Source organism: Coregonus lavaretus (assembly GCF_964263955.1).
Source record: "Coregonus lavaretus genome assembly, chromosome: 7".
NCBI lineage: Eukaryota > Metazoa > Chordata > Actinopteri > Salmoniformes > Salmonidae > Coregonus > Coregonus lavaretus.
Window position 1 is genome coordinate 9,762,403 of NC_139994.1, and position 27,512 is coordinate 9,789,914.

A 27,512-nucleotide genomic window follows, 5' to 3' on the forward strand; every position below is an offset into this window, starting at 1 on the left:
GGATACAGTAACCTTATCCTACATCTGTGGTTAAGGAAAATGTATATAGTTCTGTAGCTGAAACAGAAATATCAGACCAGTGTTGTTTACAGAGACAGAGAGCGGGGGGAGACAGAGAGCGGGGGAGAAAGAGACAAAGAGAGGTAGAGGGGGAGAGAGAGAGAGAGGGAGAGAGAGAGGGAGGGGGGAGGGAGAGGGGGAGGGAGGGGGGAGACAGAGAGAGGGGGAGAGAGAGGGAGAGGGGGAGAGAGAGGGAGAGGGGGAGAGAGAGACAGAGAGAGGGAGGGGGAGACAGAGAGAGGGGGAGAGAGAGAGAGAGAGAAAGGGAGAAGGGGGAGACAGAGAGAGAGAGAGAGAGGGAGAAGGGGGAGACAGAGAGAGAGAGAGAGAGGGAGAAGGGGGAGACAGAGAGCGAAATGGGGAGAGAGGGAGAGCGCGAAAGGAGGAGAGAGAGACAGAGAGGGAGAGAGAGACATAGATAGGGAGGGGGGAGAGAGAGAGGGGGAAGGAGAGAGACAGAGGTAGGGAGGGGGGGCGAGAGAGGGGGGAGAGAGGGGGAGAGAGAAACAGAGAGGGGGGAGAGAGAGACAGTGATGGGGGAGACAGAGAGGGGGAGAGACAGAGGGAGAGAGGGGGAGATAGAGGGAGAGGGGGGAGAGAGAGAGACAGGGAGTGGGGAGAGAGAGAGAGGGGGAGGGGAGGGAGAGAGGAAAGAGAGAAACAGCTAGTATAACAGCATGAGAGGGAGTGGAGAAATACTCTCAAACAAACTCCACTAGCTTCAGCAGATGGCAAATGACCAACAGTAACAACAAAACAGTTTCCTCCTGTCAAAGAGAAACACTCCTTATGCTTTTGGTCTACAAAGTCTTTCTTATATTATAATGTATACCTTAATGCATGTGTGTACAGTACACTACAGTGTGCGTGTTGACTGCGATGTTAGGGATACAACGATGTTAGGGATACAATGAGTATCTACTTCCCCAGAGTCAGATGAACTCATGGATACCATTTTTATGTCTATGTGTCCAGTATGAAGAAAGTTAGGGGTAGTTTTGCGAGTCAATGCTAACTAGCGTTAGTGCAAAGACTGGAAGTCTATGGGTGTCTACCTCATGCTAGCAGATACCCATAGACTTCCAGTCTTTGCAGTAACGCTAGTTAGCATTGGCTTGTGAAATTACCTCTAACTTCCTTCATACTAGACACAGAGACATACAAATGGTATCCATGAGTTAATCTGAATGCCAAAGTACCCCTTTAAGACTTAAGATCTATTTATGTATATTTTTAATTATTTATTTTATATCGGTCTCTGTCCTCTCCTCAGTATCCAGTTAGTGCATCACAGCTCCATCCAGAAGTCGACCAAGGAGCTGCGGAGCATGTCTAAAAACAGGGAGATCTCCTGGCCCCTCTCCACCCTGCCTGTCTTCAGCCAAAGTGGGGAGGTGGTGCCCCCCATACACCCAGACAACTACGAGACAACCAGCATGCCCCTGATGCAGACACAGACGTGAGTCCTGGCTGAGTGGCTGGGGTGTCCAAACACACTAAGTGGGTTGGGCGTCCAAACACACTGAGTGGCTGGGGTGTCCAAACACACTGAGAGGCTGGGGTGTCCAAACCCACTGAGTGGCTGGAGTGTCCAAACACACTGAGTGGCTGGGGTGTCCAAACACACTGAGAGGCTGGGGTGTCCAGACACACTGAGTGGCTGGGGTGTCCAAACACACTGAGAGGCTGGAGTGTCCAAACACACTGAGTGGCTGGGGTGTCCAAACCCACTGAGTTGCTGGGGTGTCCAGACACACTGAGAGGCTGGGGTGTCCAAACACACTGAGAGGCTGGGGTGTCCAGACACACTGAGAGGCTGGGGTGTCCAAATACACTGAGAGGCTGGGGTGTCCAAACACACTGAGAGGCTGGGGTGTCCAAACACACTGAGAGGCTGGGGTGTCCAGACACACTGAGAGGCTGAGGTGTCCAAAGACACTGGGAGGCTGGGGTGTCCAGACACACTGAGAGGCTGGGGTGTCCAGACACACTGAGAGGCTGGGGTGTCCAAACACACTGAGTGGCTGGGGTGTCCAAACAAACTGAGAGGCTGGAGTGTCCAAATACACTGAGAGGCTGGGGTGTCCAAACACACTGAGAGGCTGGGGTGTCCAAACACACTGAGAGGCTGGAGTGTCCAAATACACTGAGAGGCTGGGGTGTCCAAACACACTGAGAGGCTGGGGTGTCCAAACACACTGAGAGGCTGGGGTGTCCAAACACACTGAGAGGCTGGGGTGTCCAGACACACTGAGAGGCTGAGGTGTCCAAAGACACTGGGAGGCTGGGGTGTCCAGACACACTGAGAGGCTGGGGTGTCCAAACACACTGAGTGGCTGGAGTGTCCAAACACACTGAGTGGCTGGGGTGTCCAAACACACACATGCAGGGACACATGTAGAAATACCCACATACAAGGACAGATACACACATTCTATTTCCTCCTTACACCTCTCTCTCTCACACACACACACACACAATACACGTACGCACACACACACAAGCACAATGTTGTCCTAATACAGTACGTACTGAGCTAAACCATGTTTACAACCAGCATAGTGAGACTTTTGTCAAAGCGCTCAGATTAACACTGGTTTAAACTCTAAATGGTAAATCTGTCATATGATTTCTAGTATGGCATGGCTTGGAGCTCAGGAAAACCAGAGCAAGGGGGTCCTGTTAATAGTTTCAAGTAAAAATGCTTTCCCATGATAATTATAGAAGACACATTCTATAACATTGCTATAAATGCTATATAAATGCTCTTATAATCTGTTCTCTAATTTCAGAAACCTGCAGAACCAGATTCAGATACCACAGCAACAGCCATCAGGTTAGTATTGAGTCCTGCTTGAGTATGATTGGTCTAATATCTCATGGACCAATGAAAATGTATAAGATAAAGCCCTCACTTAGTAACATGACAACCTTGGACATAGATTAATCATAGTCATCCTCAATCATCTAACCTATCACATTTTAGATGAAATAACATGGAGGCTCAGTTCTGATAACATAGTTAATGCTGACTGTAATAGTTATTTCCTGATTTTTCCTTTTTATTCACCTCAACCAAATACATTCTTCCACCCACCTGCTGTTTTGTAGTGACTGTCTAACTAGACTGTGGCTCCCCCTTGGGTGCATATCAATGCACTGCAAGAGGGCCCTCTATCTAACTAACTGCTCTAAATCACTGCTTTGTCTAACTTAACTGCTCTGTCTAAATCACTGCTCTGTCTAAATCACTGCTCTCTTTAAATCACTGCTCTGTCTAAATTACTGCTCTGTTTTACTAACTGCTCTGTCTAAATCACTGCTCTGTCTGTTATTTTTTACTGCTAACAAAGGAGATAGAGATAATTATTGTATGTCGACATTTCGGAGACTGGAGGCAAGTATACTGTTTTGCTTTTGGTCTGATGTTGTTGTTTAAATGAATCATTCTCAACTATAGGAGATAATATGTTATTTTGCACTTAATATAACAGTAGTAAACTAGTTGAAAAGGAGAAGGCGCAACGCAACGCTCGCTCACCATTAAAAACATCTTGTTTTATTTAAACAACTATTATGAGTTGGACGTTTTGGCATTCACTCAATGATGATCATATTTTTTGGGTTGCACCTCGACTCACGTTGGTTGAGGGCCCTCCTCATCTTTCCACAGTAGTAAACTAGTTACAATGTAGTGACAATATTCCCTCTCAGAACCTGTAAACAATCTATATTTTCATTATATCCCAATAAATTATATTATGCAATATATTGATTCCTGTATTTTATTCTCCATTCTAGGTAAATGGTATTCCTGAGGAGAGGAAAGTGGCTGAAGCTGTGAATTTGTGACGAGAGAGAAACCCCAGAGTGCTGGAGCTGCTTTCTGTCTGGGTGTGTCCCTTTTAGCCAAGTGTTTTTCTATGTCTACATCCCAAATAGCACCCTATTTCCTATATAGTGCACACTTCTGACCAGGGCCCATAGGGTAGTGCACTATGTACGGAATAGGGTGCCATTTGGGACGTACACTACGTCTGTGCCAATTTGCATGCCCCACCAGTGCTTTCATACGCAACGCTATTGTCTTTCCATGTGTACTTATGTATGTGAGCGAGTGTTGCAGAGTACAGTAGACTCCTGATAAGTGCACTTAGTATTAGTGCAAGCTCTGTTGAAGTGTAATATTTTTTTCAGTCCCAATTCATTGATCTTTTTAACCATGTGCTCTTTAGGGCAGCAAGTAACCTAGCGGTTAGAGCGTTGGGTCAGTAACTGAAAAGTTGCTGGTCCGAATACCTGAGCTGACAAGGTGAAAAATCTGTTGATGTGCCTGTGAATAAGGCACTGAACCATAATTTATAATACATATTTTTGTGTGCACACTTTCACCACAATCCCAAGCAGTTGCATTTATCAGTAGTCGGCTGTACGTGTTTAAGTGTATGAATGTGTGTATACAAGCTTAATAATGAATATTAAAATGGATATTTTTTGAATATTTTGTTCTAGAAATGATATGGCATTAACGATATATTTGTATTTTTACTGGCCTTGCACTCTTTAGAGGGACAGAGAGATGCTTTTATGTTTCATGTCTGATCATGTATGTGTAACTGTTCTGTCACATCATAACAGTAAAAATACATTTTGTTTACATTTTCTGTTTGGTGTCAATTGTGTTCCAACGGCTGCAACTGTAACACCAGGCCCCCAGCACAAATATAAATAAATATTATAGTGATCTGTGGCAGGTCAGGAGGGCCCACTCTTTGTCTTTCTCCAGCTTGTGTTAAATGAGCTACTTCCTTAGTCCTCTTCGTCCCGGCTGGGACATAAGGCAGTAACTATCTTCTGCCACTGGAGTCTGTCTTTGGCCACAGCTTGTGTCCTGTTCTAAGAAAGACCCATCTCTTCCAGCTCAGCCACCACTGTCCTGTTCTAAGAGAGACCCAGCTCTTCTAGCTCAGCCACCACTGTCCTGTTCTAAGAGAGACCCATCTCTTCTAGCTCAGCCACCACTGTCCTTGTTCTAAGAAAGACCCATCTCTTCTAGCTCAGCCACCACTGTCCTGTTCTAAGAGAGACCCAGCTCTTCTAGCTCAGCCACCACTGTCCTTGTTCTAAGAAAGACCCATCTCTTCTAGCTCAGCCACCACTGTCCTGTTCTAAGAGAGACCCATCTCTTCTAGCTCAGCCACCACTGTCCTTGTTCTAAGAAAGACCCATCTCTTCTAGCTCAGCCACCACTGTCCTGTTCTAAGAGAGACCCATCTCTTCTAGCTCAGCCACCACTGTCCTTGTTATAAGAAAGACCCATCTCTTCTAGCTCAGCCACCACTGTCCTGTTCTAAGAGAGACCCATCTCTTCTAGCTCAGCCACCACTGTCCTTGTTCTAAGAAAGACCCATCTCTTCTAGCTCAGCCACCACTGTCCTGTTCTAAGAGAGACCCATCTCTTCTAGCTCAGCCACCACTGTCCTTGTTCTAAGAAAGACCCATCTCTTCCAGCTCAGCCACCACTGTCCGTTGCCATGGCGTTTTTAGTCTGTCTCGCTTGCACTTTCTTTCTGGTGTCCACCTGAGGGCAACTTCAGTAGTGTTAACATAAAGACCAAAACAAAACATTCTGGGCCGGTTTCCCGGACACAGATTAAGCCTAGTCCTGGACTGAAAAGCACTTACAATCAAGAATCTCCTTTGACCATGCTTTTTAGTCCAGGACTAGGCTTAATCTGTGTCAGGGAAACTGGCCCTCACGGTTTTGACAAGGAAGGGACAAAGAAGTCAGACAAGATTTTTTATGAAGGTTTGTATTATTGACAATGTCCAACAGAATAAAGGCATTTATAAATAAATGGGTACATTTCACATTTTTAAGATATCACAAAATTATTTACATAAAACTTCTCTATACTTCTCTGGGTATACATACTTGTTGCTTCTTTTAATTTGACCAAAACTAATTTAAAACAGAAAAATCTCAAATTGTGAATAACATACTGTAATATACTTTAAATCAAGAGACAATTGTTTGCCTGTATCTATTTTTCTGAAATGGAAACAGGTTGACAGAACAAAATTCAGAATAATTGCCGTCCATTTACAGTCGGACCCTTTTTGTCAACCTCCTTGATCAATCAATTAAATAATCAAAATGTGTAATGTTTTGACTTGGCTTTCAAGCAAATAGATAAACAGTCAGTGTCCCAAATGGCACCCTATTCCCTACAAAGTGCACTACTTTTGATCAGAGCCCTATGGGCCCGGTTCAAAAGTTGTGCACTACATAGAGAATAGGGTGCACAATACAGTCTTCTGAACAGCCCTCAGTGCCAAGACCTGTCAGACCAATCTATGGTATTGATTTCACTTGATTGAGAAGCTACATGATTCAACAGTGTACACCCCAGTCCGTTACCTTTCCACGGCACAGAAAATACAGATAAAATTCATATGCGATTAAACTAAAATAATTAACTAATTTGCAGTCTTCTTAATGTACACTTACAATATTTGCAAAGTTGCCTTAACATCCAGCTTTAAGCAGTTGATTTACACATTGTGAAGGGTGTTGAATAATGGGCACTATAACCAATGGATCAAAGTTGTATCAAAACGATTCAACAACTGGATATGAAGCGATTCAGTGTTTCTTTAAATCCGTACGATTTTGGCCGTTGTATTTAGGCTACCTTCAAGGTGAGGTACAAAATGGATGAAGTAGCAGATATACTAAAATCTCTGTTTACTATGCCATTTTAAAGAAAACAAACCTTCCTTTGTAAAAACCTTACATTGCAGAATTGGAAAATACACGCAAAGAACTCATGGGTTTGCCAAGTTGGCTGAAAGAAGGCTTAACTGTTGGTGTATATTGTCCATCTGTAGGTAAATGACAGGCTCAACATGAAGTACTGCTTTTTATTCTTTAGCAATACTTTCCATTCACTCCCCTTTTTTAAAATACATCATGAAGTATCACGACCAGGGATGGAAATTAAGCTAGCCCCGATGCTAGTACTTTTCAGTCTGGGCTAGTAGAAAATGTGCTTAACTAGCCCGGCGGCGAGTTAAATTTTGTCTTTTACAATATAACACTGCACAGAATACCAACCGGGCTGGTAGAAATTCCTGTCTACTAGCCCGGCTGGCCACCGGCCAAAATCCTTAAATTTCATCCTTGATCACGACGTGTCAGATTTCAATGCAAACTTGGCACTGATGCCGTGTGGCAACTGAAGAGAAAACTGTAGTGAGTAGAAGGCATTCAGTCAGGTGCAGAATTCATCCATCCATCATTCATCCATCCATCGATCCACTCATCCATTAGCAGTGGCTTCGCTATAGTGGTAGCTAATGTTGCACATGAAAGTATGCTTTGACAGATGTCCTACCATGGTATGGTAGATATATGTACAAAGCAGTGCATGTTCTATTGTAGCTCTGAAAAGCCTGGTTTAAGATGACTAACGAACAGCACAGAACATCCTACACTTCTCCTTTGACATACCAGTATAAATTGGTGAAACAACTGAACCTGCACAAACGTGCACACACACATGCACACATACACAGACACAAGAGTGGTTGTTTACCCTCGATAGGATATGACTGTAAGTCGCTTTGGATAAAAGCGTCTGCTAAATGGCATATTATTATTATTATTATTATTATTATTATACGCTCGTGTCAGACCCAGAATGCAACAGGATTCTGCAATGAAAATTCATTAGTGCATCTTCTGCCTGGCCTGACCGTGGTCTTTGAGGTGGTGAGAAAATAAACTAAAAACACCTACGCAATACTTCATTCACAAACAAACAGCAGTCATGGACACACACACACACATACACACAACATCAAATGGAAAAACAAAACAAGCAACAACAAAAAAAATAACTGTATAAAATATAAGCTTAATTTAAATAATTAAATACTGTGCATAAAACATAGATTTCAGAGCTAGGTGACTGCTGACCTCACCTTTAAGCACAAGGCAAACATTATTTGTTTCTACCTGTGTGTCCCAAATGGTACCCTACTCTATATAGTGCACTGCTTTAGACCAGAGCCCAGTCAAAACTAGTGCACTGCATAGCGAGCCATTTGGGACACCATTAGTTTAAAATCCACACATCATCGAACCCACCATTACCCCCGACCCTCCATCCCCGCCTCACCCTTCTTTTGTAAACGTCTATAGTATGGAGTCAGAACCTTACTCATGTGCTGTTCAGTGAGGTGTGTGGGCCCAAGTTGGGACCTCGTCCTCTTCAGTGTACGACTTTCACCCCAGTACTCAGAGCAGAGCAGTCAAGAGAGACAGACAGCAGTGCCATATCCTTAACTTGGTCTGTGTCTGTTCACCTCCGTTGTATTCATTGATGCAAACCGTAGCAAAAGGTTTAAAAAGGAACACAACAGGACGTCCCTTCATCCATCAGTACATTTTCTTCCGTTTTGTGCCAAATGAATTCGACCCTGGGGGCATGGAAGACTAACCAGTCAGTCAGACTCATTAGTCTAGAAATCAGTCTACCTCTCCCCCACTGTGGTACCCCCCTCCCCACCTCAGTGGCCTTCTCCCTGGTTCCCTTCAGCGCTCCTGGACGTCAGAAGTAGACCCAGGGTGAAGACCCCGGCGGCCAGCAGCCTCTTGAGCAGGGCACCCCCGTCCTTGGGAATGGCCACCTGGGCCAGGTCGTTGGTGATCAGGGAGATCTCATGGGCCACGCACACAAAGATGAAGGTGCTGAGGATGATGTTGAGCGAGGGGTTGCCTGGGATCAGCACCAGGATGCCCTTGGTGTCCGCCGCCAGCCAGATGTGGTACTGGCAGATGAACAGCTTGGGGGTCGGAGAGAGAGGCAAAGGGAGGGAGTTTTATGAGGTCAATGCAATAAACAAAATTCACAAGTATCATACAGAGATACAGAAATTCTGCTGATGAACAGTGAGTGCAGCATCCCTGCCAGCGGCATCCATCTTACCTCTAGGGAGATCTTCCCGAACCATGCGAAGAATGAGCTGTATAAAGAGCGGGCGTATCCGGGAATGTTTCTGATTAGGATGAAGGCTAGGATCTGAGAGGAGGAGAAGAGAAAGATGTTCCAGCCAGTGAGTGCATGGCATGGACCAACTGTATTAAGGGGGTGGGGGGGTTTAAGCACATCCCAATGCTAACAGAGACTGGACCAAAAAGATGATCCAATACATAGAAACAAGAGAATGTCGGCTCACTGTTTCGTTTGGGAGCAGCAAAACACGTTTCTTTATTATTCTTTGGCTGAGCTACAGTAAAGTACACCCATCCTGTTATTGTAGAAGGCAACTAACGCCGTTGTCATTTTGTTCTACGTACTGTATATCACAGTGTTGTGTTTGAGACCACCTAAAGCGAGACCGAATCAAGACCAATACCGGAGCAAATCCAGTCCAAGTCAAGACCGAGACCGGCAGGGCGGAGACCGAGTCAAGACCGAGACCGGGAGGGGGACAAGGGGTTCGAGACCGAGTCAAGACCGAGACCAGAAAAATGCGAGTCCAATTCAAGACCATGATTGTAATTTTTTCAAATCACCACCATAAAAGTTCAAAATGTCCAGTATTTCTGTGTTCATATTTCAGAACAACATATGGATTCTTTAGAGACATTCAAAATAATGAACAAATGCATGCTGAGGGAAAATAGAGCCACTCTACAAATTATTACTAACCCAAACACAGTGGGGAACAATGGGCCTTCTATCCCTTCAGAGAAGGGCTAAGGATTTATAAAATAATTATAATTATAATTATAATATTATTATTATTTTCAATGAAGTTCTGATTTAATCTCTTCAGTTTTTGTTGGAAAGGAAAGGGTTAACACTGAAGAGAAAAAAGTTCTAAAATCAGGATTTTTCTTTGCTGGTCTCTGGGAAGATAGATCTAGCTAGCTAAGTCAGCCATTGGCTAGGCCATCAGAAGCTAGATAAAGGCATCTGCCATTCAACTGTATTAGGGCAACATTTTGGAGTGACAGTGGAATCAACCAATCACAGTGACTTAATGGGTGGGACTGTTTTTACAAAAACTTATGGAAACTTCTGCCTTCTTGAAGGCCAATAGGTCACTGAAAAACTAGCCGACAACAAACGCTAGCTAGCTAGACTGTGGGAAAACTACTGCTCTGTAGTGGCGAGACGGTCTAACTAGCTAGCTTTTGTTGTCGGCTAGTTTTGCAGCGGCTGCAGCAGGTGTTATCAAATAGGATGTTGTTGCTAATTTGTTAGCTTCTCCCTTTTCAAGAATAACTTTCAACAAGAAGTTACGTTTCAAATTATCATCATCTGGTGAGTGGAACTGTGTTTGTTATTGCAGTGTGCTTGCTGCTGTTAGCCATCTCTTTGAAAATAACATGTGTGAAACATTGTTGCATTTAAAGTGGAACTGACAGCATTTTAGCAACATGAAATCTTATTAAAATCCGTTCATATACACCCCCCCCCCCCCCTCCCCCCGGAAGAATGACACTTTTTTAAACATTCTGACAAGCGACCACGTTTTCATTAATTCTTAGAATGTTTGGGAATTATGTATCCTAAGGCATTTGTGAAAATTCTATAGCAATATAGAGTGTGAAAGTGTCCGTGCGTTTGGACAATTAATAGACACTGCAGTAAATAAAACCTAATAAAAACATCTGTCTTGTCCAGAACCGGAGTATATACAGACCGGTACGCTATAGCCAATCAGAGCTACAGTAGGCCTTTATATAAACAAGCCATTTTCCACACGCGCCTGCCATCATTCACTTTGAACTGGACTGTGTGTTTACAGGCAGTTGCAACAGCGTGACTTTAGATCATTAGAACACATTCGCCAAAAAATACACCTGAATGGATTTCTGCAAATATGTAAACACCACGGCAGTCCTCTTACATTTGGGAACTTTACAGTCCTATTGATCAAACAACCATGAAAATAATAAATAAATAGGTCATTTAGCAGACGCTCTTATCCAGAGCGACTTACAGGAGCAATTAGGGTTAAGTGCCTTGCTCAAGGGCACAGACAGATTTTTCACCTAGTCGGCTCGGGGATTAGAACCAGCGACCTTTCAGTTACTGGCACAACGCTCTTAACCACTAAGCTACCTGCCGCCCCGAAAAGGTAGGCTCCCTCAGTTATGCACATCAACAAGATCAACAACTAATGCTAGCCAGAGCAAGACGAGCTAAAATCTAACGAAGCAACATTAGATAAACCCTCTCAAACTTTTTCAGCTAGTTGGCCGTCAAAATTGCACTGATAAACGATGGGGAATTGTAGCCTCCTCGTCATGCTTGTCCCAACCAAGCACCCAAGCTAACTGGCAAGCTAGCTACTTCCAGACACATTCTTTTTTTAAATGTATTTCTTACTTCCGTTTATTTTAGTAAATACTTTAATACGTATTTTTCTTAAAAACTATTGTTGGTTAAGGGCTTGTAAGTAAGCATTTCACTGTAAGGTCTACAACTGTTGTATTCGGCTCACAAATTACATTTGATTTGATTTGAAATGAGAGAACGCTGTCAGGCTGTTCACATGTTATCTAGAGCATTCTTGACTAACTATTACTTTTTTTGTCTACGTTTACTGACACGGTCATATTCAGCGGGTGTTGCGCGTTCATAAATTAAATAGTTATTCTGCGCTCTGGCACACTCAGACGAGAGTGCTCTGAAATCGGAGTAACCAGAGTGAAATTGCAAACGCAAGAGATATGCTAACTGGATAACAGTCGTTAAGGTTCTTGCTAGCTAACCAAATGACACCTGCATCTCTATCTGTGTATAGCCACCAAAAAACAATATGAGGGGAAAAAGTCAGTCACTCACCCATTCCTCCAATGGCATGACATCCTCCTACCAGCTAGCTAGCTAATGTTAGGCTCCGTGTTTTTAGCTTGCTACATAAATAGATACGCTAGCCTATTAGCCACATTATGACTGAATTGTAATCATTGCCCTTGCTAGTTTGATTGTATTGACATTCCCAGCCTTAGTTACATTTGTCAGTTTTTGTCCAGAATATTGAGTCATTGAAACTGCATCAGTGCATCCCAAATGGAGGTAGCAAACAATGTACAAGGCCAGCTGTGATTTACAACCTGATTGCAATCTTTTTTGGACTACCAATAAATTTATTGGTGAAGTATATTAATCATGCATTAAACTGCATCTATCTATTCTGCCAACAATGCAGTGTACGTCATGGAATGTTGAGTCAAATATAACCTATTTTTAAAACCTCTTATAAAGTTGGTTTTGTAGCATAAACTGGGAATTTGATATTTTTTACTGATATTATGATTGTCTGTTTGTTTCATATCTGCAAAGTAGTTAGAATGCTGTCAGTTGCACTTTAAACTTTAGGTCACCAGTTACTTTGTGTGCTAAATGCGAAATATTTTTTGCAATGGGTAGTAATAGCTGTACATTTTGATTGGGAAATGCTTAATGGTTGTGTTTTTGTATTCTTAGGATTTGGACCTACTGGCTTATTATATCTGAGTTTATGGACTGTTTATCCTTTAACATCATGCTGTGTGTGACTGCTGTCTTTCCATTGGCCCTATCCAGTGGTGCAGTGGTGCCTGGAGAAGTGGGTATACTATAATTTTGCCAAAAAGTTCCCAAACGGCCCACCCAGCAAAGGAAAGGCCCTGTGTGAAAAATCCTATGTTTTCTTATGTTCTGTTATGAGTTTTCCTATAGATTTTTCAGATTGTCACTGTCCAAATCACACCTTTTTAAAATATAAAAAATACAACAATTTGATGGTCTAAGTCCACAACAATGCTTAAAACCATATCAATTTGATTGTTGTATATCTACACCCCTGATGCAAACAGCGCATTATGACAATTGCGCATCACAAATAGCCTACTAACCAACACTTCGGACCAAACTTTTTAAATACCTGGTTTGCATACCCATTGTTGCCTTAGTTAGCATTTACTGGTAGATATCATAAGTTGAAATGTCTATCCTACCCTACATGCTACCGATGGCATTCTTCTGTGAGCTGCTCCATGCCGAAACCAGTTAAGAGCTGCCCACTCTTGCTGCCTGCAGATGATATTCCGCTGAAACTAGGCTGTGTGCGGCGCGCATGTGAATATATTTCACGTGCTTTGCGATTGTGTAGGCTACTTTGTGCATGATTTCTCTATTGTACTACATAATTGATAAGTCATACAGTGGGGGAAAAAAGTATTTAGTCAGCCACCAATTGTGCAAGTTCTCCCACTTAAAAAGATGAGAGAGGCCTGTAATTTTCATCATAGGTACACGTCAACTATGACAGACAAAATGAGAATTTTTTTTCCAGAAAATCACATTGTAGGATTTTAAATGAATTTATTTGCAAATTATGGTGGAAAATAAGTATTTGGTCAATAACAAAAGTTTCTCAATACTTTGTTATATACCCTTTGTTGGCAATGACACAGGTCAAACGTTTTCTGTAAGTCTTCACAAGGTTTTCACACACTGTTGCTGGTATTTTGGCCCATTCCTCCATGCATATCTCCTCTAGAGCAGTGATGTTTTGGGGCTGTCGCTGGGCAACACGGACTTTCAACTCCCTCCAAAGATTTTCTATGGGGTTGAGATCTGGAGACTGGCTAGGCCACTCCAGGACCTTGAAATGCTTCTTACGAAGCCACTCCTTCATTGCCCGGGCGGTGTGTTTGGGATCATTGTCATGCTGAAAGACCCAGCCACGTTTCATCTTCAATGCCCTTGCTGATGGAAGGAGGTTTTCACTCAAAATCTCACGATACATGGCCCCATTCATTCTTTCCTTTACACGGATCAGTCGTCCTGGTCCCTTTGCAGAATAACAGCCCCAAAGCATGAAGTTTCCATCCCCATGCTTCACAGTAGGTATGGTGTTCTTTGGATGCAACTCAGCATTCTTTGTCCTCCAAACACGACGAGTTGAGTTTTTACCAAAAAGTTCTATTTTGGTTTCATCTGACCATATGACATTCTCCCAATCCTCTTCTGGATCATCCAAATGCACTCTAGCAAACTTCAGACGGGCCTGGACATGTACTGGCTTAAGCAGGGGGACACGTCTGGCACTGCAGGATTTGAGTCCCTGGCGGCGTAGTGTGTTACTGATGGTAGGCTTTGTAACTTTGGTCCCAGCTCTCTGCAGGTCATTCACTAGGTCCCCCCGTGTGGTTCTGGGATTTTTGCTCACCGTGCTTGTGATCATTTTGACCCCACGGGGTGAGATCTTGCGTGGAGCCCCAGATCGAGGGAGATTATCAGTGGTCTTGTATGTCTTCCATTTCCTAATAATTGCTCTCACAGTTGATTTCTTCAAACCAAGCTGCTTACCTATTGCAGATTCAGTCTTCCCAGCCTGGTGCAGGTCTACAATTTTGTTTCTGGTGTCCTTTGACAGCTCTTTGGTCTTGGCCATAGTGGAGTTTGGAGTGTGACTGTTTGAGGTTGTGGACAGGTGTCTTTTATACTGATAACAAGTTCAAACAGGTGCCATTAATACAGGTAACGAGTGGAGGACAGAGGAGCCTCTTAAAGAAGAAGTTACAGGTCTGTGAGAGCCAGAAATGTTGCTTGTTTGTAGGTGACCAAATACTTATTTTCCACCATAATTTGCAAATAAATTCATTAAAAATCCTACAATGTGATTTTCTGTAGAGAAAAATTCTCAATCTGTCTGTCATAGTTGACGTGTACCTATGATGAAAATTACAGGCCTCTCTCATCTTCTTAAGTGGGAGAACTTGCACAATTGGTGGCTGACTAAATACTTTTTTTCCCCCACTGTATACATCCACTACACTACTTTTGATACGCATCAGTATGGATTAAGAAGTGAGTATACGCAATGCCCACTGAAAAATAAGTGGGTATATGGATTATACCTGGGTATAGCCTCCACTACACCACTGGCCCTTTGTGTTTTACAAAAAGTGCACTTTCCTACATGAGTGTGCTGGTATTACGGTTGCTGTCCTTTCAGAATCACGAACCTGTCACACACTGAAGGCCTATAGGTTTGCCACTGCGCAAACATGTCTATAATAGATATAAAGGCTGTTAAGATACTGTATTAATGTTTCAAGAATATTTGGCCTGGCGAAGTGGTTTTATGCGCTGATTGAATGGAAGCTGATAATTATGAGTTTTTTACTCCGCTGGTCTTGGGAAGAAATTATAAGTCCTCACTGTCCGAGACAAGACCGAGTACAAATGTATCCAACACCGAGACAAGACCGAGACACTCAATATGTGGTCTCAAGACTGGTCTCGAGTACTACAACATTGGTATATCATAGCCTAAGAGGGGATACTTAAGTACTGTATATCCTTAAGTAAACTTAAGATAAATGCTAGTTTCAACAAAACCCTCTAGGCCACAGGCGCCATTATTTAGCCTACCCAAATGAGATGTGTTCTCTGGTGATTTAGCAAAGTCAACACAACAACTTCTACTTTTCATAGAAGAAGGTAGAAGGTATGCATTAACTGTTTAAAGATGTTCACCAACTCCTTAGCTTAGTGCTAACTACTTGACAAGTAACAAAACGTGAATCTGTGTATGGGAAAACTACTGTGAGCATGCCTTTGTCTGTGAGACCAACGGTAAGCAAGGCCTGACTTCCTACTGTATTTACCTGGAGCCCTGAGACGTAGGGATGCATCTCGTTGCACTCGGTCTTGTTTTTACAGCTGCTGGCCCATATGGAATAGGTCTGGAACAGATGAAACAAGGAGAGGTTAGTAAAGTGTTGTTCATGTTGTACAAGGAGAGGTTAGGAATGTGTTGTTCAATGAGAACATGTACAAGGAGAGGTTAGGAAAGTGTTGTTCAAGGAGAACATGTACAAGGAGAGGTTAGGAAAGTGTTGTTCAAGGAGAACAATGTAAAAGGAGCGGTTAGGAAAGTGTTGTTCAAGGAGAACATGTACGAGGAGAGGTTAGGAAAGTGTTGTTCAAGGAGAACATGTACAAGGAGAGGTTAGGAAAGTGTTGTTCAAGGAGAACATGTACAAGGAGAGGTTAGGAAAGTGTTGTTCATGTTGTACAAGGAGAGGTTAGGATTGTGTTGTTCAATGAGAACATGTACAAGGAGAGGTTAGGAAAGGGTTGTTCAAGGAAAACATGTACAAGGAGAGGTTAGGAAAGTGTTGTTCAAGGAAGATAAGGTAACGGGAGAGTTTAGGAAAGTGTTGTTCAAGGAGAAAAAGTACATCAGATAGGGATAGAAGGGACATCTTCCATCTGAGATTTACTTTGACCTCAGTGTGAACGTTTACAAAAATAAAATAATACATTTTTTACGAGGTTACCTTATTTATGAGAACAGGTGCTCAATATACTCACCTGACTGGTTTAAATTAATACTACAAAAACTTGCTGTCATCATGACAGTTTTCTGCGCTGTACTGAAAGTGCTCTTGAAAACTGGACTGCTGACAAGCACAATGGTTTGGGGATTGATGGACTAATAAACTAAATACTAAAATATGGTGTAGTATTAGTTTAAGAATGGTTAAATAAATACATCAAAAGTGGTCTTCTTACCATGAATGAGACCACAGAGATGAGGAGTAGGATGTTGGAGATCCTTGTGGAGAAGAGAGGCTCTCCTTTCCCCTCAGAGAGGACCTGGCACTTCTGCAACACCAGGTAGACAAAGGCAAACAGCATCCCGTGGATAATGGCCTGAAAGACACATAAAAAAGTCAAACACACATTCAGATACTAATATATATAATAATATTAATAATAAATGCCATTTCACAGATGCTTTTATGCAAAACAACTTAGTGTGTGTGTACATGTTTGTATGGGTGGCTCCAGTGGGAATCAAATCCACAATCTTGATGTTCTACCATCTAGATCACCATCTAGATCACTAACATTAAACATCCACCAACAGATTAATCAAGGGCGGCAGGTAGCCTAGTGGTTAGAGTGTTGGGCCAGTCATCGAAAAGTCGCTGGTTCGAATACCCGCCCCACCAAGGTGGGGGAAATCTGCCGATATGCCCTTGAGCAAGGCACTTAACAATATTTTGCTCCAGGGGCACCGTACTACTATGGCTGACCCTGTAAAACAACACATTTTACTGCACCTATCCGGTGTATGTGACAATAAAAAAAATTATTGACAAGTTATTGGTGCAACTTCCTAAAGAAAGATGTGATACTATGATATGTTGATACCGCATCAAGAACATATGATAGGATAGAGCCACTTAAAGGGTGTCAAAACACGTTCAAATATCTACTTACAAATCGATCCAGCTTCCACCTAAACCACCACTCGTGAATGCTTCCGTTCAGCTCAAAGAGCTTGGAGACGGGCCAGACTGAGAAAATGCTCTCAAACAACCCCTGGAAGAGATAGACAGTTAGTTAAACCTGCTGATTTAGGATCAGTTTAGCCTTTTAGATAAAATAAGATAAGACAACATGGACAGGGGGGCCCTGATCCTAGATCACTATTCCTGCTCTGAGACGCTTTACGAATACGGCCCCTGGTCTTAAACAGTGACCCATACCAGTTGAGAACTTTTTAGTTCCATTCAAAATCTCAAGAGAGATAAAGCCTCTAAATGCGTGAATAAACCGGATGATGAACTCACCTGTGAATGCGCAAAGAAGCAGATGAACAGGAGTAACCCAAGCAGCTTAACTAGAATCCCAATGTGCCACATCCCACTACCTGTAAAAAGACAAATGACTAAACACTCACTGTGCTGGACAGAATTTCTTCACAATTCAACACTAGTATGAATCACTTCTGAATTAAACACTTTTAAATCAAAGCATTTCTTAGCTTTTAAATCACTGGTGTATTTGCTATCATTACTTCTACTACTATTTGTCCAGTACAATGGCTGACCCATACGGACCGTTGGCTTTCTTCTGCAGTATCTGGGGCCACATGGCCATGGTGGCATAGATTATGACGAACCAGAAGGTGACCAGAGGCACAAAGTAGTAGAACTGGTACGGCCGGTCCATCACCAGACACAGAACTATGACCAGGAAGTTGAGACGGAATAGGACCTGTGGACAGACAGGAGTACGATGAAGTTGCTCCTATACGCTGATCTGGGGTTAGGATTGGGAGAAGGGAAGCTGATCCTTGTTCTGTACCTAGGGGAAACTTCACCACGGAGCGGACAAACACAGGAAATGGAAATGGAAATGGCCATTCTCACTTTTAACAAAGCATTCTAAAGAACAAACATGGAACCTGCTTAATAAATAATTATAATTATCTAAATGAAATAAAAATAAATAGTTTTGCATGGTTGAACGGACAATGCTTTTAACAGTTTGACAATGACACACAGAGGGTGACTTGAGATAAGGAACTTGATACTGCAGCACAACCAAAGTACAACCTGTGTGAAGTAAGCTTGGGCCAGACCATACGGAATCTCTCTTATCAAGGGTTTCCTTATCAATACCTCCACATATGTGATCAATACAGTTGTTGCTAACTATCCAGGTTTTGGTTTTTGATAAAAATGTAATTGTTTCTATGGCATATGGTACTACATGTCAGCAGTTATGTATTTTACGTTCAATTTTGTCCCTTAGGATAGGTACAGCAGCTACAACCAGTACCACAGTAACTTCTTATTAACTCTAATAAAGCCCAATCGTTGCCTATGGTTACCTGGCACACTCTGTAGAGTCCGAAGTCCCCTTTGAGCCAGAAGAAGGAGAAGTGTCCGTATCCTGTCTGGAAAAGGTAGGCTGCCACCAGGACCCGGACATGCATGTACACAGGGATGAACTGGGAAGGAGGATTTACTTTTAAACACACACCCCTTCACTTGTACCCTTTACTTTATCACACGTCGCAGTAAAAAAAAAAAAAAAATTAGGCTACATGGATACTCACACGATACATGCCTTGTTGGAACACTTTGAAAATATAAAATGGTAAAGGCTTTCTAATGCAATTCTAAATGTGGTCATTTAGTTTATATTCAAAGCGACAGAGTTAACACATCATTATAAATAAAGAATGGTGAAACTCACAGCGCTGGCTCCAGATATGTGGTAGATTAGGATGACCAGCTGCATCCAGCCCTTCCACTCATCGGTCTGCTCTCTGTTCAGCAGCTTGGTCTACGTGGGAAATAGAAAATCACTGAGATAGAGGATAGAGCCTTCTATCAGGTCAGACATGGACGATTGAGTTTAGCAGTCAACGACAACTCATTTAAAATCCTCAAAAACATATCTGAATTCATGTAGGCCTAAGCTTCCACCTCCAAGAATACCACTTTTTCTTCCAACTCCCTTAAACATTCCATCCCAAACCCTCTCACCTCCTTGCTGTTCTCGCTGTAGAATATCCCCAGGACAAACATATAGATGAGGGGGATGAAGAAGGTGGAGTGGGTATAGAACTTCTGCTCCTTCATGAAGACGTCGGCCCGGTCACACAGGTAGAAGTAAGCCATGATGAGGCCCATCTTACACACGGCCTGGAACGGAGCCTTGTGGCTGAGAGGCGGCGCCACTGTAGCCGGCTTCTTCTCCTCGCCGCTCTCCACATCGGGGGGTGTGGGCCGGGACTTCCAGTGCCTGTTAATATGTTTACATTTTGTAAAATGTCTCTAAAGCGGCTTACAGTACAGCGGCTTTTTATTGAACCTTTATTAATACAATGAAGTCACATTGAGATACAGGTCTCTTTTACAAGTGAGCTTTGAACAGGACTCTAAAGTGCGACCAATTTGTTTGCATATGCAACAAAATATTTTTCTGTGTGACCAGGAGTTATATTTTGGAAGCACCATGCGACTAGGAAAAAACAAGTGCAGATTCATAAGCGTCATGGTTGCAGCATTGCTACAGCAAAAACGGCTTGTTTATAGCCCAACCAGGTCAAAAGATCTGACCCATATTTCCAGCGCAACATTCTTATCTTCCTATAGTGGCTCCCCGGGACCCCATTTTACATTCGTAAAGATTGTTGTGGGCCGTTCAAAAACTACTCACGCATCGTTAACCATTTGTTTACACTTTGTTCAGTCATGCAACCTCATTAGCCAGCTAGCTTACAACCTTTTAACTTTACCAGTATATCCAAACATTTGGGGGGACAGAAAGAAAGGAAAGGGATAGCTTCTTCAGGAGATCAATGACCATAGCAATGAATGAATAACAGATCTCTTGCACATCCTCATCACAAACCTGACCTTTTTAAAGAGACAGTGTACCATTTTCAATGTAATGCATCTCAATAGAAAAATAGTGCTTTTACACAATGTAGAAACCTAATATTCCACAAATGACTTTGTAATTTCAATGACAGGTATTCGTATCAACATTTTAGTTTTTATAATAAACAAATGTCTTTACAGTGTTACATATTAGTTTGGCACAACATGTGCTTCAAAAGTATCTAGAATTTATATAGGCCCAATATAGGCTGTATCTCAAACAATTAATACAAATAAAAACACTTTTTCTGGCGCTACTAAATTTCGAGTGGTGCTCCTAACTTTTTGAAAGTTGGGAGCACCAGTGCGACCAAATACAAAATAGTCTAGGTGCATATGTTTCAGTATATGTGGCCCCAGCGGGGATCGAACCCATGCCCCTCTAACCGACTGAGCCACAAGGGAGCGTGTACCTGTTGTGGCCCAGAGCATGGAGCACCAGGAAGACCAGGGCTGAGCCCAGGAAGACACAGGCTGTCAGTTTCTGGAGGAGGTTGGGGGCCGGCAGGGACTGGCAGCAGGAGCCGTCGATGGGCTGCAGGACCTTGTTACACACAGCGTTCATCAGGATCATGGCACCCTGGTGGAGGATAGAGGGACATTATTATAGAGCGGAAGACTCCAGCACAGTGCAAGCCTTTTCCTGGCTCCGGATGAAGGGTAAAGGTTAGGTTTACTGTGACAGGGTTATCAGGTGTAGGGTGAAGTTGCCCTTAGATGTGGATCTTGGGTCAGTTTTGCATTTTCCCCACTAATGGTTAAGGTTAGGATTAGGGGGAGGGGAAGCTGATCCTAGATCTGTACCTTTGGGAAACTTACCCCCCGAGAGCAGGTTATAATGAGCCATGCGCGGCTTGTGCTGTAACAGACTCGCAGGTTATCGCAGTCTTAAGGTATGTCAACTTAGAGGGCTTTCTGTTGATTGTACTTTGAACCCTGTCCTCAAAGAGCCTGTTTCTATAAGGTTGAGCACACTAATCATCTACTAACTAGGCAAATGCAGGTGAACATAAAAGCTGTCAAATGTTCAATGAATGAAAGTGCACGGTATAAGGGATGGACAGAGTAATTTGACAAGGTGCTGGTTAAGAGAGTCATAGAGCCTGATGGTTTTTCAGCACAAAACTGGTTCAAAACATACATCTTTATTTCTGTTTCTATTTTAGCCTTAAGCCAGCTGTTATTTGGATCACACAGATGCAGGAAGAGGTGCCAGGCCAGACAGACCACCTAAACACCTACCACATTCCGGGTGCTCTCGGGCAGGTGCAGGCCATCATCTGATTGGGCAATGGTTTCCATGGCAGCCTGGCGCGAGGCGCCCAGGAACCTGACTCTGGCCTTGCCGTTGTTCTTGTTGCTGTTCAGAGTGCTGAGCGCCGCCTCGTTGTACAGCTCCAACTGCTCGTTAGTAATCATCTTCCTGTTGTCACTCAGAACTTCCTCATGGACAGGGTCTGGAGAGAGAGAGAGAGAGAGAGACACGCAGAGACAGAGAGAGAGACACACACAGAGACAGAGAGACAGAGACAGAGACAGAGACAGAGAGAGAGAGAGAGAGAGAGAGAGAGAGAGACAGAGAGAGAGAGAGAGAGAGAGAGAGAGAGAGAGAGAGAGAGAGAGACACACACAGAGACAGAGAGAGAGACACACACAGAGACAGAGAGAGAGAGAGAGAGAGAGAGAGAGAGAGAGAGAGAGAGAGAGAGAGAGAGAGAGAGAGAGAGAGAGAGAGATGGAGGGTGGAGTAAGACAGTGAGATTGCAAAGAAAGATGGAAGAAGAGAGAAGTAAAGAGATAAAGAGAAGGAGGGAAAGAGGGAAGAGAGAGAGACAGCGATAGGAAAAATAGGAGGGAAAATGAGAGAGAGAACAAGAAAGAGACCAAGAGTGACGGATGCTTAATCAATATCAATTCCTCACTTTCAAAGCACTCATCATCATGTCTCTCTTTGACTGACTAGTAGATGAACAGTAAAGCACGAACCCTGTAAAACCCAGTAGACCTCCCCATCCTCAGCCAGCTGTTCCAGAGGTAAGGAGATGGCTGTGAGGTTGGCCCTGTACTGCTGCAGCGCCTCGCTGCTGCCACCACGCAACTTGATGGACCACTGTGGGAGAGATAGAGATTTCAATGATGAAATGCATCTAATCTAAACTATGCAGGAGGAAATGTGATAAATATGTGGTAAACAGAGTTGAGAGTGAGCATATTTCACTAACAGTGGCAGCTCCGATGATGACGACATCTGGTTTTACAGAAGGATCCTGAAACACAGTCAAGAAATCATATTAAATCATGCCATGTTACTATTTTGGAGTGATCTTAAATGGCAGTAAACTGTTGCTATGTATTGTCTGCTTACGGGAAACAGAAATAGCTGAGGGCTCTTCCAAGGGCTCAATTCAATCAAACCTACATACATCACGGTATTTATACAGCAGCACTTAAATATAAATTTTTTCTCACATATTGCATATGCATTGTCAAACTAAAAATACATTGTAAAAATCTCTCATTAAGTATACACTTTCACTTTAAGGAATAAGACACATATGTTGTGTAAACAAAGATGTGATTCAGTTTATGTCGGATTAGATAATAAAACATTTCTAATCTATGGTAGATTTGACTGAACTCTGATCTGCTGACAAGCCCTGCAGGTTAGATCAGAGTTATGGTCAATTCGAATTGAAGGCACTCATTTCAGGAAGTGGTTTGAATTTAAAATAAAATAAATGGTATCTACCTTTCAGTTTATTGATAAGTCATTGAAAATGGATGTCCCTTTTTAAATTATTGAACTGGAATTTCAGTAAACTTTTTGAATTGACTGCAATCAATTGGAATTGACCCCAACCCTGTGTTAGATACATGTGCTTGCCTTTACCTCTGTCCATGACATCAAGCGCTCCTTCAGAGAGTTATTCACTTCTGCATACCACAGGAAGTCCTATCAACAAAACAGGAAACAATCGATCTTATCGGGACACTCCCCAAAATAAACATGCTGTTTGCCTTAATTATTATTTTAATGGAGGCAAATCTACATAGTGAAATAAAAAAAGGAATTGTTGGGCTTTGACATTGTTATTGTTGACTGACAGAGGAGATGTGAAGAGCGATACATAAATAGCTCACCACATTGACTGAAGAGCTCCTATCTTCAAAGGGAATGTTCTCGTGCTGGTGGACAGACATCACAACGAGGGATAAAACAGTCAATGTCCCTCTATTTCTCTACTCAAGATTAGAGCATTGATTGAGAGTGCAGCAACTACCTATCCTATTTTAGGAATACCATGGCTACAAATCATTTACAGTGGGGAGAACAAGTATTTGATACACTGCCGATTTTGCAGGTTTTCCTACTTACAAAGCATGTAGAGGTCTGTAATTTTTATCATAGGTACACTTCAACTGTGAGACGGAATCTAAAACAAAAATCCAGAAAATCACATTGTATGATTTTTAAGTAATTAACTTGCATTTTATTGCATGACATAAGTATTTGATCACCTACCAATCAGTAAGAATTCCGGCTCTCACAGACCTGTTAGTTTTTCTTTAAGAAGCCCTCCTGTTCTCCACTCATTACCTGTATTAACTGCACCTGTTTGAACTCGTTACATGTATAAAAAGACACCTGTCCACACACTCAATCAAACAGACTCCAACCTCTCCACAATGGCCAAGACCAGAGAGCTGTGTAAGGACAGGGATAAAATCGTAGACCTGCACAAGGCAGGGATGGGCTACAGGACAATAGGCAAGCAGCTTGGTGGAAGGCAACAACTGTTGGCGCAATTATTAGAAAATGGAAGAAGTTCAAGATGACGGTCAATCACCCTCGGTCTGGGGCTCCATGCAAGATCTCACCTCGTGGGGCATCAATGATCATGAGGAAGGTGAGGGATCAGCCCAGAACTACATGGCAGGACCTGGTCAATGACCTGAAGAGAGCTGGGACCACAGTCGCAAAGAAAACCATTAGTAACACACTACGCCGTCATGGATTAAAATCCTGCAGCGCACGCAAGGTCCCCCTGCTCAAGCCAGCGCATGTCCAGGCCCGTCTGAAGTTTGCCAATGACCATCTGGATGATCCAGAGGAGGAATGGGAGAAGGTTGTGTGGTCTGATGAGACAAAAATAGAGCTTTTTGGTCTAAACTCCACTCGCCGTGTTTGGAGGAAGAAGAAGGATGAGTACAACCCCAAGAACACCATCCCAACCGTGAAGCATGGAGGTGGAAACATCATTCTTTGGGGATGCTTTTCTGCAAAGGGGACAGGACGACTGCACCGTATTGAGGGGAGGATGGATGGGACCATGTATCGCGAGATCTTGGCCAACAATCTCCTTCCCTCAGTAAGAGCATTGAAGATGAAACGTGGCTGGGTCTTCCAGCATGACAACGACCCGAAACACACAGCCAGGGCAACTAAGGAGTGGCTCCGTAAGAAGCATCTCAAGGTCCTGGAGTGGCCTAGCCAGTCTCCAGACCTGAACCCAATAGAAAATCTTTGGAGGGAGCTGAAAGTCTGTATTGCCCAACGACAGCCCCGAAACCTGAAGGATCTGGAGAAGGTCTGTATGGAGGAGTGGGCCAAAATCCCTGCTGCAGTGTGTGCAAACCTGGTCAAGACCTACAGGAAACGTATGATATCTGTAATTGCAAACAAAGGTTTCTGTACCAAATATTAAGTTCTGCTTTTCTGATGTATCAAATACTTATGTCATGCAATAAAATGCAAATTAATTACTTAAAAATCATACAAAGTGATTTTCTGGATTTTTGTTTTAGATTCCGTCTCTCACAGTTGAAGTGTACCTATGATAAAAATTACAGACCTCTACATGCTTTGTAAGTAGGAAAATCGGCAGTGTATCAAATACTTGTTCTCCCCACTGTGTGTGTGTGTGTATATATATATATATATATATATATATATATATATATATATATATATACTCATTTACATTTTAACAATTCAGCAGACGCTCTTATCCAGAGCAACTTACAGGAGTAATTAGAGTTATGCACTTAAGAGGTGAATCCTAACTGACTTTTGAATAATCCTGCATTGATGTCAATGGGATGTCAAGGGCAGAGATCTCAAGTTAGGATTCAGCCAAAAGCTTAGAGTTTCATGTTTGTGTGTGCTTTATGCCAGGGGGACTTAGCCTACCTTTCTTCCATTCTCTCTTTGTGTAGGATCGATTATTTGTATGTATGAATAGAATAGCTGCCGTATTCTGGAATCGCCAATGAAGGCCACCCTTTTCTCATTAAGGCAAGTCTTTGCTTCACTGTGGGAAAAAACAACAACTAATGACTCACTCGCACATAGTAACTACAACTGACGAACAATTTTGCAATTGTGTAGTTGTGGGCTTGGTTAAAATGCTATCTAAAGTATGTAACACATTTTACACACACACACACACACATTCCCCCCCATTAGTGTGACTCACATGCTTTTATATTTGTGCATCATACAGCCATAGGGCTGCCACACGTTCTCTCCTAAGAACCGACCACTGGACAGCAGCCACTCACATGTGTCTCCACCTGAGGGGAAGACAGAGAGAACATCCCAGTAAGCCATAACAAAACACAAACACACAAATGAAACCTGCTGCCTCTACATGGTTTTCAACACTGCAAATGCAGATGTGTGCGCAATGCAAGGTTCAGCCAAGACAGCATTGCAGCCTGCAGTACAAATTAAGCTATCAACATTTTCCACTAAAGCACACACATCTCATGACGTTCACTTGTGTTCTAATTGAAAATACCCATCTGGCAATTCATCAATGCAAACGAGCAAAATATGTGGGGTGACAAGAGAAGGCATCAAGAGCAGCCAGTGTCAAAGCCTGCCAGAAAACAGCAGCTGTTCTCAGTGTACACACAGAGCCCACTGTGTCCTACGCCTTCCATAAACAAAGATCACTGTATGCAAGCCATCATCGGGGAGGCGGACGCTTGCCAGCCAGATACAAACAATAATTTTTAAATGGCCAGTTAGGCTCCTGCCTCCTCTATGGCTGTATGTGCATAATTGCCATTCATAAGACATACATTAGATTCCACAGTTTGCCACAGACAGCTATGGCTTTATGATCCCCACTATCAATCAACAGTAATTTCAAATTTGAGCTTCCTGTAAAAAAATGACGCACCATGATAACTAGCAAGCTAACTAGCTAGTTAACGTTAGCTAGTAATTAACCGCGCAAGCGCAGTATGTTACTTACGTTAACTAGTAATTCTGCTAGCTAGCGAGCTCTTTAAAAGTGAACTGACCAGTTAACTAACGTTAGCTTAGGTTGTTGACAGATAAGAGACAGATTAACTAACAAGCTAGTTGCTAGCAGCTAATACAGTCGGATAGTTAGCCAGTAAGAGCGTACTAGCTAACTACTACAATAATGTTATTAAACATGGGTTAACTCGCGATGATGCGATTCCTCTTTGATGCTATCCACCTGCGATGCAATTAAGAGACTTGACTGTCTCTTGGTTGCAGGCATCGCATCTATGCACCTGCACTAAAACCAAAGATTGTATATCTCATTGTTCTATCTGTGCTAAAACGATGTAGCTAACGTTAGTTAGCTAATTCAGTTAATTCAGGCTCCTGCAAGTGTATTCATGTTTCCTTGCAATTGCTTAGCTATAGCTAAATCCTTGCGGTTTTATTATTCTGTTCTCTCAATTTGCAAATACCATACTGTTGTAACTAGTAAGATTGTGTTAGCAAACGCCCTAACAGCGAGCAAAAAGGGCCAAAGAGGGAAGCTAACGTTAGCTAGCTAGCTACAAGTTCCGCTAACACAGTTGAGTCAAGTGTCTACGTTAGCTAACGTAGCTGGCTATCTAACAAAATATTTAAAAGCCAGTCGCTTACCTCCATAATACCGAGAAACTGTGTGAAACACAGTCAGTAGAATGACGGCAGCGAGAGATAATAATTTAGCATTTTTAATGCAAAAATACTGATTTATTTCCCGTTTGCCAAGGCTATAGGCGAGGACCGCCATCTTGGCTCCTCCATGACAACAAGCAGACAGATATGATGCAGCGGAGTAGTCGGGGGCTGAGTACACCGCGCGTCCACGCCTCGGCTGTCTGACACTGTTGTTGTGTGGGGCATAGCTGGTGCGCGATTTTCTGA

General features: G+C 42.8%; 2 protein-coding genes across 3 annotated transcripts in view; one reads left to right on the forward strand and one right to left on the reverse strand.

The window, feature by feature from the left end:
• The window catches only part of LOC311133011 (epsilon-sarcoglycan-like), a 40,288-nt gene extending 35,571 nt beyond the window's left edge, over positions 1 to 4,717 (forward strand). For both annotated transcript variants that reach the window (XM_084166431.1, XM_084166430.1), the window contains 3 exons: positions 1,334 to 1,519; positions 2,853 to 2,896; positions 3,862 to 4,717. In XM_084166431.1, the coding sequence (XP_084022557.1) occupies positions 1,334 to 1,519; positions 2,853 to 2,896; positions 3,862 to 3,878 (247 nt within the window). In that variant the 3' untranslated portion in view covers positions 3,879 to 4,717. The remainder of the gene's footprint in view (positions 1 to 1,333; positions 1,520 to 2,852; positions 2,897 to 3,861) is intronic.
• Positions 4,718 to 5,869: 1,152 nt separating this feature from the next.
• On the reverse strand, positions 5,870 to 27,512 carry LOC311132367 (N-acetylneuraminate (7)9-O-acetyltransferase-like). The gene is given in 20 exon segments (XM_084165622.1): positions 5,870 to 8,910; positions 9,054 to 9,146; positions 15,746 to 15,823; positions 16,656 to 16,796; positions 17,370 to 17,471; positions 17,723 to 17,802; positions 17,993 to 18,149; positions 18,769 to 18,888; positions 19,137 to 19,226; positions 19,430 to 19,688; positions 20,743 to 20,909; positions 21,572 to 21,786; positions 22,316 to 22,439; positions 22,552 to 22,596; positions 23,220 to 23,282; positions 23,471 to 23,515; positions 25,521 to 25,641; positions 25,807 to 25,903; positions 27,246 to 27,446; positions 27,449 to 27,512. Coding segments are annotated over 20 exon segments (2,517 nt in total). The 5' UTR covers positions 27,492 to 27,512; the 3' UTR covers positions 5,870 to 8,634.